The sequence below is a fragment of the Cicer arietinum genome, chromosome 8, assembly GCF_000331145.2.
Source record: "Cicer arietinum cultivar CDC Frontier isolate Library 1 chromosome 8, Cicar.CDCFrontier_v2.0, whole genome shotgun sequence".
Taxonomy (NCBI): domain Eukaryota; kingdom Viridiplantae; phylum Streptophyta; class Magnoliopsida; order Fabales; family Fabaceae; genus Cicer; species Cicer arietinum.
Window position 1 is genome coordinate 920328 of NC_021167.2, and position 14552 is coordinate 934879.

At 31.8% G+C, this 14552-nt stretch overlaps 5 protein-coding genes across 8 annotated transcripts in view; 4 read left to right on the top strand and 1 right to left on the bottom strand.

Annotated features, from left to right (window-relative positions):
* LOC101501443 (4-coumarate--CoA ligase 2) overlaps nt 1–855 on the top strand; it is a 6383-nt gene extending 5528 nt beyond the window's left edge. Inside the window, exons 5-7 of the mRNA XM_004511366.4 lie at nt 1–61; nt 157–259; nt 479–855. Coding sequence (XP_004511423.1) covers nt 1–61; nt 157–259; nt 479–601 — 287 coding nt within the window. The 3' untranslated portion in view covers nt 602–855. The remainder of the gene's footprint in view (nt 62–156; nt 260–478) is intronic.
* A 1125-nt stretch (nt 856–1980) lies between these two features.
* LOC101501969 (uncharacterized) lies at nt 1981–4590 on the top strand. Its single transcript, XM_004511369.4, has 8 exons — nt 1981–2281; nt 2390–2498; nt 2603–2718; nt 2827–2946; nt 3110–3199; nt 3356–3495; nt 3741–3999; nt 4194–4590. The coding sequence occupies exons 1-8, from the start codon at nt 2078–2080 to the stop codon at nt 4344–4346; spliced, it is 1191 nt and encodes a 396-aa protein (XP_004511426.1). The 5' UTR covers nt 1981–2077; the 3' UTR covers nt 4347–4590.
* A 611-nt stretch (nt 4591–5201) lies between these two features.
* Nucleotides 5202–5987, bottom strand: LOC101513330 (uncharacterized). Its single transcript, XM_004511399.2, has one exon. The coding sequence runs from the start codon at nt 5985–5987 to the stop codon at nt 5202–5204; it is 786 nt and encodes a 261-aa protein (XP_004511456.1).
* Nucleotides 5988–7434: 1447 nt separating this feature from the next.
* On the top strand, nt 7435–12318 carry LOC101502511 (ERAD-associated E3 ubiquitin-protein ligase HRD1A). 4 transcript variants are annotated; one of them, XM_004511371.4, is made up of 8 exons: nt 7435–7594; nt 8005–8543; nt 9109–9285; nt 9564–9713; nt 9807–10012; nt 10143–10290; nt 11173–11443; nt 11974–12318. In XM_004511371.4, the coding sequence occupies exons 2-8, from the start codon at nt 8011–8013 to the stop codon at nt 12076–12078; spliced, it is 1590 nt and encodes a 529-aa protein (XP_004511428.1). In that variant the 5' UTR covers nt 7435–7594; nt 8005–8010; the 3' UTR covers nt 12079–12318. The 4 variants fall into 4 exon arrangements, with proteins under 4 accessions (XP_004511428.1, XP_027193307.1, XP_004511427.1 ...); XM_027337506.2 differs by lacking the exon at nt 11974–12318 and adding an exon at nt 11020–11071 and having other exon boundaries at nt 9804–10012; nt 11173–11312; XM_004511370.4 differs by having other exon boundaries at nt 7436–7594; nt 9804–10012.
* Nucleotides 12319–14030: 1712 nt separating this feature from the next.
* Nucleotides 14031–14552, top strand: part of CHS (chalcone synthase) — a 1509-nt gene continuing 987 nt past the window's right edge. Inside the window, exons 1-2 of the mRNA XM_073364235.1 lie at nt 14031–14318; nt 14419–14552. Of these exons, the coding sequence (XP_073220336.1) occupies nt 14141–14318; nt 14419–14552 (312 nt within the window). The 5' untranslated portion in view covers nt 14031–14140. The remainder of the gene's footprint in view (nt 14319–14418) is intronic.

The window sequence follows — 14552 nt, forward strand, 5'->3', positions numbered from 1 at the left end:
CTGCTGAACTTGAAGGACTTCTAGTAAGCCATCCATCTATTGCAGATGCTGCTGTTGTCCCGTAAGCGTCTTAATTAATTTAATTTAAATCTTGATGGTTTATATATAAATCATAATTAATTAATCACTAATGCAACCAACCAAATATGCTAACAGTCAAAAGGATGTTGCTGCTGGTGAAGTTCCAGTTGCCTTTGTGGTAAGATCAAATGGATTTGATCTAACTGAAGAGGCTGTGAAGGAGTTTATATCCAAACAGGTATATATCTATATGCATTGCTATATACTTTAACTCTGTAATTTGAAAGAAAAGAATTCATATCATAGTCTCCATATAATTTGACTAAATTGCAAATTTTTTAAAGAATCTTGATGAGTTACACTAGCTAGTGAATTCAAACCTATGTAAATTTAATGAAGTTTGATTAATTGAATGCTTCTAATTAATTGATTGACACGAGGTACTTGTTGTGAACAGGTGGTGTTTTATAAAAGACTGCACAAAGTTTATTTCATTCATGCAATTCCTAAGTCTCCTGCAGGAAAGATATTGAGGAAAGACCTGAGAGCAAAACTAGAAAACGCCACCCAAACTATTTAGAGGCTAGAAGCTTTTTCATTCTTTTTTGCCAATATCTTCCTTATTTGTTCATTTGTAATCCTACTAGCTCTCACGGTATAAAGCCAATCCAAGAAGTTGTTGTATGTACACATTGTATTTTTTATGCTCATTGCCTAAGCTGATCTCTGTTGTTAGTTGTACTTGTAATTTGATTTGAAAGACATTGTTAATTACTATCAATCTTTGTAGTTCTTGTTCTTCAAAAAGAATAAAAAAACTGTGTACTTCCTTCATTGGAATTTGGAAACAATAGTCTTAATTGTTTTTAATAATTAAAATAACAGTAGTAGCAGCAGCAGTACCTGCAGGGTCTACAAATCACTTTTGAATCATCATATTTGATGAAATTAGAAGAGATCATGGTACTCTGTCTTCATAAGTGTTTTGCAGCTTAGTCCAGTTATTGTGAACTTCGTGCATTACTGTTTTATTTCTTTTATAGCGAATTTTAATGTTAGTAATATGATCAAGGTGGAAATCAAACTCTTAATCTCTCTCACCTTAGCTATTAAATAACTATGTATTCTTTTTCATGTAAAAACCAATCACACTGCTTTCACTGACTCAGGGTTGACATCAAAATTTAGCAATCTAAGAACCTAAATACAAAAAGATTCACTTCGTACACTTCATCATCCTTTTTCTGGTCAATATATTGTTTCAATATTATTTTTAAAGGTTGTTTATTGATACAAAAATCAATTACACATATGACGGCATATATAAAAAATAACAATAGATCATAACTTGGAACACATTCAAGTCACCAAGCAATGATAGAGTCGAGTCTTGCAGATTCCCATCGATTGATGACTTGTTTAGGCAAAATGTGTTGCAAATATTGTGGCTTCAACTCCCCACAACAGTTTGCATTTGGGCAATAAACCTTCATTATATTTTGGCTTAGTTGAGCAGCCACATGCTTATAAATATACAATTTGCACAAAATGGGTGATTGCATGTGGTACTTCCTCTGACAATACAATGTTCTTGTATAAAATCAAAACATATACTTGATAATACTCTCTCATTATAATTCATTAGTTATATTTGTTATAATTAGTTGAGTTTAATAAAGGGCTTTTGAGTTATTCACTCTCTATATAAGCAATCATTTATAATCTTTTATTCAATAAATAAAAGAGATTTTTTAAAACTCTTTCACTTTACTTATTCTGTAATATATTGAAGTCCAACATAGTTTGGGACATACTTTGAGCATTTGATAAATACCTATTTACAAACAATTAATTAATAAACATTTTTTACATGATTAAGAGATCTATTTACAAACAATTAATTAATGTTCAATTAACAAAACAACCTTTTTAAAATCCTTCTAGCAAAATTAAATAATTTTTAATTCAGGTATTTACTTAAAAATTCCCAAATGACCTTGTTGAATAAACCCTTAATCCTTTGTTCACATTGTTGCAATTGCAAATCAACGAAACAATGGCGGGACCTGACCCCTCTCCTTCTCCAAAGATCCTTCTAGCAAAGCCAGCACTCGTCACCGGAGGTACAGTCGCCGGTAAATTCAGTCGTGGCGGCGCCGCCGAAGAAGATTCTTCGCAGCTCCGTTCCCGTCTTCCTTCCGTCGCATCCCTCAACCTTCTCTCCGATTCCTGGGATTTCCACTTCGATCGCTTTCTCCCCGTACGTAATAATCTCCAATTATTAAATCATATTTTTTTTTTGCTCAAAATGCTCACAAAATTTCAACAACAAAAAAGTAATCGCGATTGAATATTCGAAACGGTGCAGTTTTTGACTGAGAATACTGACTTCACTGTGATTGGAGTGATTGGACCACCCGGAGTTGGAAAATCTACTATTATGAATGAACTTTATGGTTTTGATTCAAGTTCTACTGGTTAGTTTCTTTTTTAATTCAAAATTAGTGTTAGTTTCTTTTGTTTTTCACCGTAGTTTTTAACTGTTTTTGTTTTTGTTTTTGATTGCTATATGAATCTACAGGGATGTTACCACCTTTTGCTATACAATCTGAAGAGAATAGAGCAACCGCAAGACATTGTTCTAATGGCATTGAACCAAGGATATCTGCTGAACGTATTATTCTTCTTGATACACAGGTTCTCACCATAAATAACTAACTTCATTTTACATACAAAAATGATTTTTTTTACACAACAGTTCACACAATGCTGGGTGGTTAATTTGTGTATTTATTTTACTTGTAGCCTGTATTTAGTGCTTCTGTTTTAGCTGAGATGATGAGACCTGATGGCTTTTCAACAATTTCTGTGATGAGTGGAGAATCCTTGTCAGCTGAATTGGCTCACGAACTTATGGGTATTCAGGTAAACAGTGACACCCAAGCAGAAATATTTTTTAATGAAAAATATAGTTCTGTGTATATAAAATTTCTTTTATGTTTGCAATTTTTCTGTTTTTTTAACCTGTTGCCGATTGCTGTGTCTGATGAATTTGATTGTGTTGGGATGCTGCAAAGTGTCTTTCTAGCTTGCCGTTCTTCTAGCATCCATATGTCACATTGTGCTGGTGGTGTCGGAGGGAGTTCACGATGATAGCTTGTGGCATTTAATGTCGACTGTAAGTGCTTTAGTTTTTGTTTTTTTTTGGGGTGATATTTGGAGATGCTTCATGTTGTGTTCAATACCTGTATAATTATTTCGTATTATGTTGATTATGCAGTCATTTGAAAAACTGTTGTGCCTGTTGGTTCCATCTGTTATGTTGATCATGTAGGTCGATTTGTTGAAGCATGGCATTTCAGACCCATCCTTGCTGTCTTCATCTGGGTCACAGAGCTCTAGCACAGGGCATGATAAAGATAACAAAGTTCCTGAATGTGAATACATGGCTACTCCTGTTTTTGTACATACCAAGTAAGAAGTGTCTTTTCTCAGACTGAGAATCCCTAGAATGAACTTCTGTGCATTATAATGTTCAACCGCTGTGTTTCCATGACAATTGGTAACTAACATATATATTATTCAAATAAAAAAAAATTCAATCTTATTGTATTTTTAGCACAGTTCATCCTTGTATCCACTTCCTTCCCTAGTTGAAATAGGGTTGCTAGATAAATGTATAATGAAGCACTCATCTTTACTTTATTTGAGTTGTGCAGGCTACAAGATCAAGAGTTGACTCCTAAAAATTGTTTGCAGCTGAGGAAGGCGCTCATGCAGTATTTCAAACAATCTTCTTTTGTTGGAGAAAACACTGGAATCAAGCCCAACGAGCACGTTTCATCTTCTATGGTTCACAGCAGTCCCTTGGATTCTGACACGCTAAATTTGTTTACAATCCCATTTAAGAAAAAAGAGGAAAATCCAAGAGCTCAGCATGAGAGTTACATTTCCGCTCTATGGAAATTAAGGGATCAGGTTACTCTTTATCTCTCCATTCATGCACACGCTCACACATACATGCACTCAAATAATGCCCCACAAATACTGTATTTTAGGATTCGTCGAGTTTTCTGTTGCTATAATTATATTGCTTCCTTTATTGCAGAACAGTTAGTTTTAATAATCAACAAAATTTAGTACACATTGTAATTTGTTTACATGTTTTTCAGATTTTATCAATGAAGTCGCCATCTTTCAGGAGAGCAGTGTCTGAGCGTGAATGGTTGAAAAATTCAGCCAAGATATGGGAACAGGTTAAAAACTCCCCTACGATATTTGAGTACTGCAGAACACTTCAAAATTCCGGTATGTATAGGAGGTAGGAGTTTACCGAAGGTAGAACATTTTAAAACAGTCCCCGAAATTTTATTTCAAGAGTATCTTATTTTATTTTGATGTAAAATTATCATCTTGTATGAATGTTACATTTATAGCGCCAATTTCATAGCTGGTGAGTACAATGCTATTAGCTATTGCAATGCTAAGTGTTTTGTGTTTGCTCATATTCCAGGATTTATAGAGGGTATTAGTTTCACAAACAATTAATGAAGTATTCATTTTACTGCATTATATTATTATTATTTCAAAAACAACAAACTGAGGTCCTATTCCCTTATAATTGCGCAAATTTTTTGACCATCAACATTCGGGGGCATCTTTTTTTACCATACAAATCCACCATTTAACAATCATATTTGAAATTAAAGGAGATCTTGGTAGTTGGTACTCTGTCTTCTTGGTCAGGATACATCAGTATTTTGCAATTTTGTAATAGTCCAATAATTATGAATTTTGTGCATTACTAATTAGCTGTGTATGGTGGTAATATTTCCTCTTTCATGCCAAAACCAATCATACTGCTTTCTTTGTCTAAGGTTTGGCATATAAATCTAGCAATCTATGTACCTAATTGCAAAAAGGTGCACTTCAGCATCCTTTTTTGGTCAAGAGATTGTTTCAATATTAGTTTTAGTATAGTATTATTATGACAGGAACTAGATCAAAAGGTAAAAGAAAAGTTTATTTATTGATAGAAAACTCTTACACATAGAAACATAAAACTAAAACCTAAGAGACAAAGAATTTGTAAATCCACATTAAAAAACCCATAAATAAATAAATAAAAATAAAAATAAAAAAAAGAATCATTGTACAATGGGACGACACTTTATTTCAAGTCACCAAGCAGTGGTAGAGTCGAGTATTGCTGATTCCCATCGATCAATGACCTCTTTAGGCAAAATGTGTTGCAAATGTCGTGGCTTAAGCTCCCCATAACAGTTTGGATTTGGACAATAAACCTTAATTATATTTTGGCTTAGATGAGTAGCCACGTGCTTAGATATACAATTGGCACAAAAGAGGTGATTGCATGTGGTACTTCCTTTGGCAATACAATGCTCTTGTATGAAATCAAAACATATGCCACAAAAGGATTTTGGAGACTGTGGAAAACTCCCAAAATAGTTTGGGACATACTTTGAGCGTTTGAGAATCCCTTTCAACTTTAGTAGAAGAGTAGCCACCACTTGGTTATTGGACTCAGTGATAATGCTGAGTTTTTTCTTCTTTTTCTCATTCTTATTGTTTTCGTCATTCTCACAATCTTCAAAGAAAGATTTTCTCTTCTTTGGAATGTGGTTTTGGGAATCACCCGCAAAACATTTATGTTTTCTTTGGAATTGGAATTCTTGACAAGTGAGTCCTACATGCCATGGAACATTACATTGTGCACAAAACAACCCATGACAAGAGGGACATTCAACATTTGTCACAAACTCAATCCCTTCATTCAACAACAAAACTGAACAACCTTTGAATGGACAATTCGTCCACGTATCATTCAAGGGGAGAATTTCTGAGTTATTAGCATCAAATATTCGTAAAAGTTGTAATGAAAACAGATCCTCCACTTTTGTAACCAAGTTTCCAGCTACTTGCTTTATGGAGTTTAGGAATTCCATCTTCGAAAATCAACAACACGGGTTTGTATTGTTGAGAGATGGTAACAGGGTTTTGTATTGTTAGCTTATATATTGCTTAAATCCTTTATAATGTTAGAATAAATCACGTCTCAAACAATACTAAATCTTTTAAATCTAGAATAAATCTTTTTAGAATAAAAGTTTTGTAATCAATAAATAAAAAAACTGAATATTAGTTTGTGTTGCGTATCTTTTGTAGAAAACTATTTTCATATTATACTTTCCAAAAATAGATTTGATTCTTGAATTAGTTTCTAGGATTTCTCAAAATTAATTAATAATTTTTTTTATTAAAATTTCAGACTTACAAAAGTCCATTTCAGAGATAAAGACATACTAAAATTATTTACTCAAAAATTAAAATATTAAGTCTTTTTCTTGTGCAGATTGAACTATTAAACTCTTTACTTATTGGAATGTTTCTCAATAAAATATTAGCAATGATATTTGAATATTGAATGGCTCAATTTTTAAAGTCTATTCAACAATTATTTATTTAATTTTTTTTCCCCATCACATGCTCTAAATATTTTTCACTATACATCTTTTCAATATATATATATATATATATATATATATCACATTTAAAAATGACAAAATAATTCATATTCATGAATATCTATGATAAATATGCGATTAACACGTAACTTAATAGATTTCAAATAAAATAATCAGATATCATTAAGTGCATGTTAGTTAATAAATATAGAACTGAACGTAATTATATCCGTACACAAAACTATATGTATTTAATAAAATTATTATTTTTATGTTACTATACTATTATATTTTACAATGATATTTTGTAATACATTTTAATTATGAACAAATATTTTAATATTTATATATTACTATTGTTTTTTACAAAAGAGGAGAATTTTGTTTTTTATAATTGCAAAAAAAAAAAAATCTTTCGCCATAAATAATTGGTTTATATGCTTTGACAAATGTTTTTTTTTTTTGTCTATAAACTTTGTTTCAAATCACACTTGAAACTTGTATAGAAGATGTTCATAATTTTTATGTAGACACACATCACAAAAAATAATTAAATAATTTATAAACTAACAAAAATTAAATAATATTTTTTCAAATGTAAGCATTCACAAGAGTTACATATATTTTATGACAAGATCTACCCTACAATAAAAATTAAAATATGTATTAACACAATAAATTTTTTATCAATAATTTTCTTTAATTTATTCATATTTAATATAATATTTATAAAAAATTAAATTTTTTAATACATGATAAATTATTCAAACTATTAGTAATTTAATCTTGATAATACAGATAATATTAACTTTTTGTTAAAAAAAGAAAAAAAGTAACTTATCAACGTTTCATACCTGGTCCACTAAAAACAAAAGGTTTTAATACATGGCTTGTCCATGAAAATTACGTGGCAAAACCCAATTGGATACACTTACATCATTTTTTCTTATTCAACAAAATAAAAATATATTTATTATCAAGACTGAAAATTGGAATCGACGGCGATATCGAAATCTAAACGACGAGGTTGCTTCCCACCGACGACGTCTCTTTTTTCCGTTCCAACTCCGTCCCTTAAATTTTAATCGGTACATTCATTTTCTTAAACTAAGCTTTGATTCCTCTTTTTTTTTCCCTCTAATTTCTATAGCTACTCGTTAATCGGATTACAAGTTAGGGTTCAATTCATTTGGGAAATTCATCTGCATAAACTGGTCGTTTCAATTTGGCATTCATATTATTATAATAATATATTTTTTAATGATCTAATTTGAATATGCATTTTACAAATTGTCACCTTTATAGTTCTATTTACATTTCATGCTTTCAATTTTTTGGTTACTTAGCTCTACCGAATTACCAATTATTTAGGGGTAAAAAAAGGATAATTTATTCATTTTTTGATTCTTATTATGTAACATCCCAAGCAAGAATGTATGTGTAGAACATTGTGTTTTGAAACATTGGTTAAATAAATGGTTGGTTTGGGTTTGTGTAGAGGAACATGATGAGGCTGAAGACATATGCTGGTCTTAGTTTGATTGCAACTCTGGCTATTGCATACCATGCATTTAATAGTAGAGGCCAGTTTTATCCGGCAATGGTGTATCTTTCAACTTCCAAGATCAGTTTGGTGCTTCTTCTCAACATGGGTTTGGTTATTATGTGTGTTCTGTGGCAACTAACCAAAAAAATATTTTTGGGTTCACTTCGAGAGGCGGAGGTCGAGAGGCTTAATGAGCAATCGTGGAGGGAGGTTATGGAGATCCTCTTTGCGATTACTATTTTTAGGCAGGACTTTTCGGTTACATTCCTTGCGATGGTCACTGCACTGTTGTTGATTAAGGCTTTGCATTGGTTGGCTCAAAAGAGAGTAGAGTATATTGAGACCACTCCTTCGGTGACCACATTGTCCCATATTCGAATTGTATCTTTTATGGGTTTTCTTCTTCTTCTAGATAGCATTTTCTTATACAGTTCTGTGAAGCATTTGATAGAAACGTGGCAGGCTTCAGTTTCACTATTCTTTGCTTTTGAGTAAGCCTTCTTATTCCTTTTACTCCCCCATGCGAGTTTTGGATACTACAAATCCAACTAGGCCATGTTGATATATGAAATTTCATGTTATGGTCATGACATAGTTAAGAATGAACTATGAGAGAGAAAGAAAAAAATTCTACCGCAACATCATTAAAGTTGTTTGGCGCAGGGAAGAAAATAATTATCTGAATATGCATTAATCCATACGACAATAATTACAAGAGATAAATTCATAAAATGCTTAACTTCTGATAGTATTATTTGCTTTCGCATTGTTTATCTTTTCAAATAAATTGGATTTTGTGTGCGACACCCATAAATCATATTGCTATATGTTGCTATCATTCTTATAATCACTGAAGTTATTTCTTTATGTTTATTCTAAATAATTAAATTATATAATACCTATGCAGATTATGGATCACAGGCAAAGCATTCCTACTATGCATGCTAACTAGAGATAAATTCATTTTTATTTGTATTTTCATATCATTGTACTATTTGGTTTCTTATACTTTATACTCGAGTGTTTTGGTTGACAAGTTTTCCGTTTCTATCTCAGGTACATGATACTGGCAACAACAACAGTGTCAATTTTCGTAAAATATGTTTTCTTTGTCAGTGACATGCTTATGGAGGGACAGTGGGAAAAAAAACCAGTCTTCACATTTTACCTGGAACTTATTAGGGACTTGCTGCACTTGTCCATGTATCTGTGCTTCTTCTTTGTTATTTTTGTGTAAGTGACCTGTCAATTCTTCTTTTTTATATGTATGTATATGTACCATAGGTGATAGTCTCTGTTTTTGTGTGTCTCATTGAGATTTACTTATTTAACCACTGAATTGCACTTAAAATCTAGTTTACTGTCTTAATTGACAACAATACTCAGGGTTTTTGTCACACCTGACATGACTACATTTTTGTTTTTCATGCTCATTTTATTTTGGTGCAAATACATGCTTAACCTTTCACAAGTTATCTTTTTTACCTACTAACATGAAGTTAATCTATTAGAAACTACGGTATTCCCTTGCACCTAATACGGGAGCTGTACGAGACATTTAGGAACTTCAAAGTTCGCATTGCAGATTACATTAGATATCGTAAGATCACTTCAAATATGAATGATCGCTTTCCTGATGCAACCCCTGAAGAGCTAATTGCGTAAGTTTTAAACTTGAGATAGCATTTCATATTTATTAATTTAATATTTATGCATGTCAATATTTTTTATATTTTTAAATGGCTATGCAGTAGTGATGCAACCTGTATTATCTGTCGTGAAGAGATGACTACAGCAAAGAAACTGATATGTGGTCACCTTTTTCATGTCCATTGCCTCCGATCATGGCTGGAGAGACAGCATAGGTGCCCTACCTGCAGAGCCTTTGTTATACCCCAAGAAAACGGAACGAATGTTGCTGGAGGGCCGCAAGGATCGCAATCAGATAGTCATCGACAGGGTAATTTGAAAGATGTGAAAATTGAACTTATGTCATTTTCAGGATACACCTTAAATTTAATATAATATCTGTACAATTAAATAAGCATGTTGTGCTTAATGCTTTGCCTTGTCATTTTAACCTGGGAAAGGTACTGGAAGCACAGGTCAAACTGATCTTGCCAGTGGGGCGGCAACTGATAGTTTGAGTCGGCATCAAGCTAGACTCCAAGCAGCTGCTGCTGCAGCTTCAACATATGAGAAGTCTTATGTTTATCCCTCTGCAACTTCTTTTGTACGGTACGATGTTTCTGCTTGGACAATCTCCCTCTTTTTCTGCCACTGGTTATGAAATCAGTCCTATGCTGTGCATCTTGCCGATCATTGATATACATTCATCTTCTTAAACCAGCACATTAAAACTGAATTTATCATATTTAAATATGGGATAGTTCAGTAAGAATTATTATGAAATGTAAATATAATTAATTTTAAAACTCTTCAAGTACTGAGAAGTAAGAACTTCGAGTAAACTTCATTTTATTTTCTAAGGCATGGTACCTGCTCGGATAAAAAATAAAGGGAGTTTTCTACACATTTTTGGTGGGATAAAATAAACAATGCGATTGAAACATGAAGATAAATCAGTTCCACATAGAACGATTGGTGGGTTTTACTTTTAGAACCCCAAAGTTTTTAGACAGGATATTTCTTGAATTGATTGAAATATGCTGCTTTGAGGATTTGGTTTTTGACATCATACAGTTGTATTGTTTGATTCATGCAGTTGACCTCACATATTTTGCTTCATTTTCTGTTGCATTTCTATATTTTTTATACTTTGAAAATCTGTTATTTAAGTCTTATGTCCTGTTAGACTTAAATAACAGATTTTCAATATTTTCTATTATTGTTTTCATGTTTTTGTTTTTTTATTTTTCCTTTTGAGAAAGTTTTGGAAACTCGAGTATGCTCTTGTGACAGTAAGCTTCACCCCATTTCATTTTAACTCATTCTGTTTCCTCCTAGTTCACATGCTTGCTAAAAGGGATGTTTAATAAGGCAAATGGCCGATTTAGTGGTATTACTCTTGTATTACATCACTCAAAACATTGATAATACTGAATTAGTCTATGAAGTGTTTTAATAATAAATAACTAGGGTTTTTTTCTCAAATCACAGATCTCCTGAGTACACTATCTATCCCCCAGTTGCTGAATCTACTAAGGTTGATCTTAATGGAGAACAAGCTTCCAGTCAACAAGCTCAGAAGCAGTTTCATATCCCTGGTGGCCCAACAAATGTACCTTTTCCTCCAATGGGACACTTCCATTTTCTTCCTTCCCATCCACATGCTGCCCCTTTGAATTATGGAGTTGGGTTGGGAAATGATCCAAATATCTCAAACTTTCAAATGGAAGCTCATAAAAAAGTTTTACAACAACAGATTGAGGTACAATCGCACTTCCTCTTTTTCTTGCACATAGTAACTGGTATATGTCCTATTGGTTTTATCTGAATATAGAAGGTCTTATTTGATGATTATGATGAACCATCCAATGAATATCCCCTTCTCACTGTCTATATTCTCAGTTCCACCACCCCATTAAGGGGTAGTTACTCTGATAGTATTACAGCTGCTTTTCATAATTAGGCTTCTACAAGCACTTGGTTATAACAAATGAATCCATAAAGGGGTAGTTACTCTGATATTTTTTGGGCTTGTACACAAGTGTCTACATTTACTCATCCTAGGATTGTTTAAACAGTTTGAAATTGATGCCCATGTTTAGGGACTTATCGACTCCCGCTACACTTAGGCACTGGTGGAGCCAGAGATGGCTTTCTGGTACTACCAGTGTTTCAGCATTAAATTTTTAAGCTTTAATTAATGGTCCCCACTTCATCCTTATGTCGTGTGCATGGTCTCTTTCAATGTGTAAATGTAATTAATGATAGTAACTCTACCCAACTATTAAACAGATTCTGCAAAATCAGCTCCAGAATCTGCAGAGCACCAAGGGTGACAGAAATGTAGATGAAGGCACACCATCATCAGAAAGCAGAGGCAAGCTTAGCACTTCCTAGTCATCTGTTTCTGGTCACTATTACCATAAGGAGATTAAAGGTAGCGAATGTCTGGTTTATACCAGGAGAATCCCAAATGTAGATATAGAAAGAGGAAAATAGGGAAATAACAGTATTGCTCTAATGTGACATTTGTTCTTTTGGATGCTGATATTGTAAATGAATAGTGCCCCTTAAAATTGATTTCTCTGGCTTTTTTAGATGTGGAATGAGAAAAATTGCTGACCAGTTTGTCATAAATATCCATAATATGTGGTGACTTCTAGATTATGAGTCTGTTTGTTATAGTGTTTTATAAAAAATAATCATTTATTTTGTAAAAAATAATAATTTTTAATAGTTTTTATCCAGTTAAAAACAACTTAAAAATCAGTTTTTAGATTTTTTTTTAAGAAAAACTACAACAAACAAATGCAAATATTTAAAAGTATTTATTTTAAAAAGTAATTATTTAAAAAAAAAGTGATTATTTTATAAAAAGAATTGTGACAAATACACCCTTAATTTATGAATCAAGTTGGTGGTTATTTTACATTTGAAAGGTCAACATATGATCAAAGAATTTAATTTATAATATACTTTTAATGACAATTATTAAATTATTAATAATATTTAATTTTTATTATAATTATTTATAAAGTCATTCATATAATTGATTATGATTTATCGTTTTTATATAAATAATACATAAAAATTAAACTCTTGATAAAAAAATCTGAAAATTAATAACTAAAATATAAATATAAATAACATAAGATGATGTGAATTAATTAGAATTAAACATGGAAGAGTCATATTCATTATCTCATCTCCACTTATAATTTTGTAAATTATAAATCTTGATACGATTGAATGATAAAGATGATAAATATAATCCACTCAAGTTTGATATACAAATCCAAAATAAAGTCGCATGGTGCAGGCAAGTTTGGTCTAAATGTGGGTAGGTGGCCGAGGCTCAAACAATTGACTTGAAAATTCAACTACCCACATTTTAGTAATAAAATATTCAGTTGGGACAACAAGCTTGACAAAGACAAAATAATCATAAAATAACAAGACAAAAACAGAGTACAAAGTTATTCCGACGTGGTGTTACTCCAACCTAGCTTTCTTTTAAGATTATAATAATATGAATTATTGATATTATCAATTGTAATTGCTATTATAAAAAACTGTCAAATGAATAGCATATGTTAATAGTTAAATAAATTACTGATAAACATTATAAATGTTACCATAATTAATTTGTAAAATTGTGTACATGTTATATTTAACCTAAGCATTATTTTCTAGCGTGTTATTAGTGCAAAACACAAGTGTGAGTGACGCAATACGCCATGAAGTATCGAACTTCATTCTTAAAAATAAAATATGTGTTGGAGCCATTATTGATGCCAGGGACAGATCTACTGCCCCACTAAATTATTTATTATTGAATTATTTTACCAAACTAAAAATTATATGTTTTTGTCATTAAATATTATTGAATAAAGAAATTAAATGATCAAGGATATGAGATAAATTGTAAAATGTTTATTTTGGATGTTATTAAAAATGAAAAAAAGTACAAAATATTAAAATATGAAGACACATATAAAGATCATTTATCATCAGCAAATCTTTAGTTATATTCAACTTTTTTAATAATCTCTGAATAAAATCTCAAAAAAATAAAATAAAATTTAAAAAAAAAGATGGTAGACTAAAGAAGGTCTTGAAAGTCATGCTGGTATTTCCCACCAAACTCCCCTGCATGTGACACACACAACCAGCCAACCCAACCATAGGAGTATTATTAGCACTACAAGTTTGTTGAATTTCAAAAATAAAAAAATTGCACGATGAAAAATGTTACAAGTGTTTGTGTGAAGCACGTGATGTTCAGCTACCCTCTCTTATAACCATCCTCCATTCCACTCTTCCCTTCATATATAAACCATCTCTCCCCAAACATCTTTCACCACAAAGTACTGCCAACACATTTGCAGTACTTTCCTTCTACAAACATATCTTATATTTCCTACTTACAAAACTATATACTAAATATTATATCAACAATATGGTGAGTGTATCTGAAATTCGCAAGGCTCAAAGGGCTGAAGGCCCTGCAACTATCTTGGCTATTGGCACTGCAAATCCACCAAACCGTGTTGATCAAAGTACCTATCCTGATTTCTACTTTAAAATCACTAACAGTGAACACAAAGTTGAACTCAAAGAGAAATTCCAACGCATGTGTAAGTATATTCTTTTCCATTATTTAGTTATTATACGATCATAGTTTTGGTATTACTCAAAAATTGTTGTACTAATATTATTTTATTACAAACACTTCAGGTGATAAATCTATGATCAAAAGTAGATACATGTATCTAACGGAGGAGATTTTGAAAGAGAATCCTAGTGTTTGTGAATACATGGCACCTTCATTGGATGCTAGGCAAGACATGGTGGTTGTTGAGGTTCCAAGA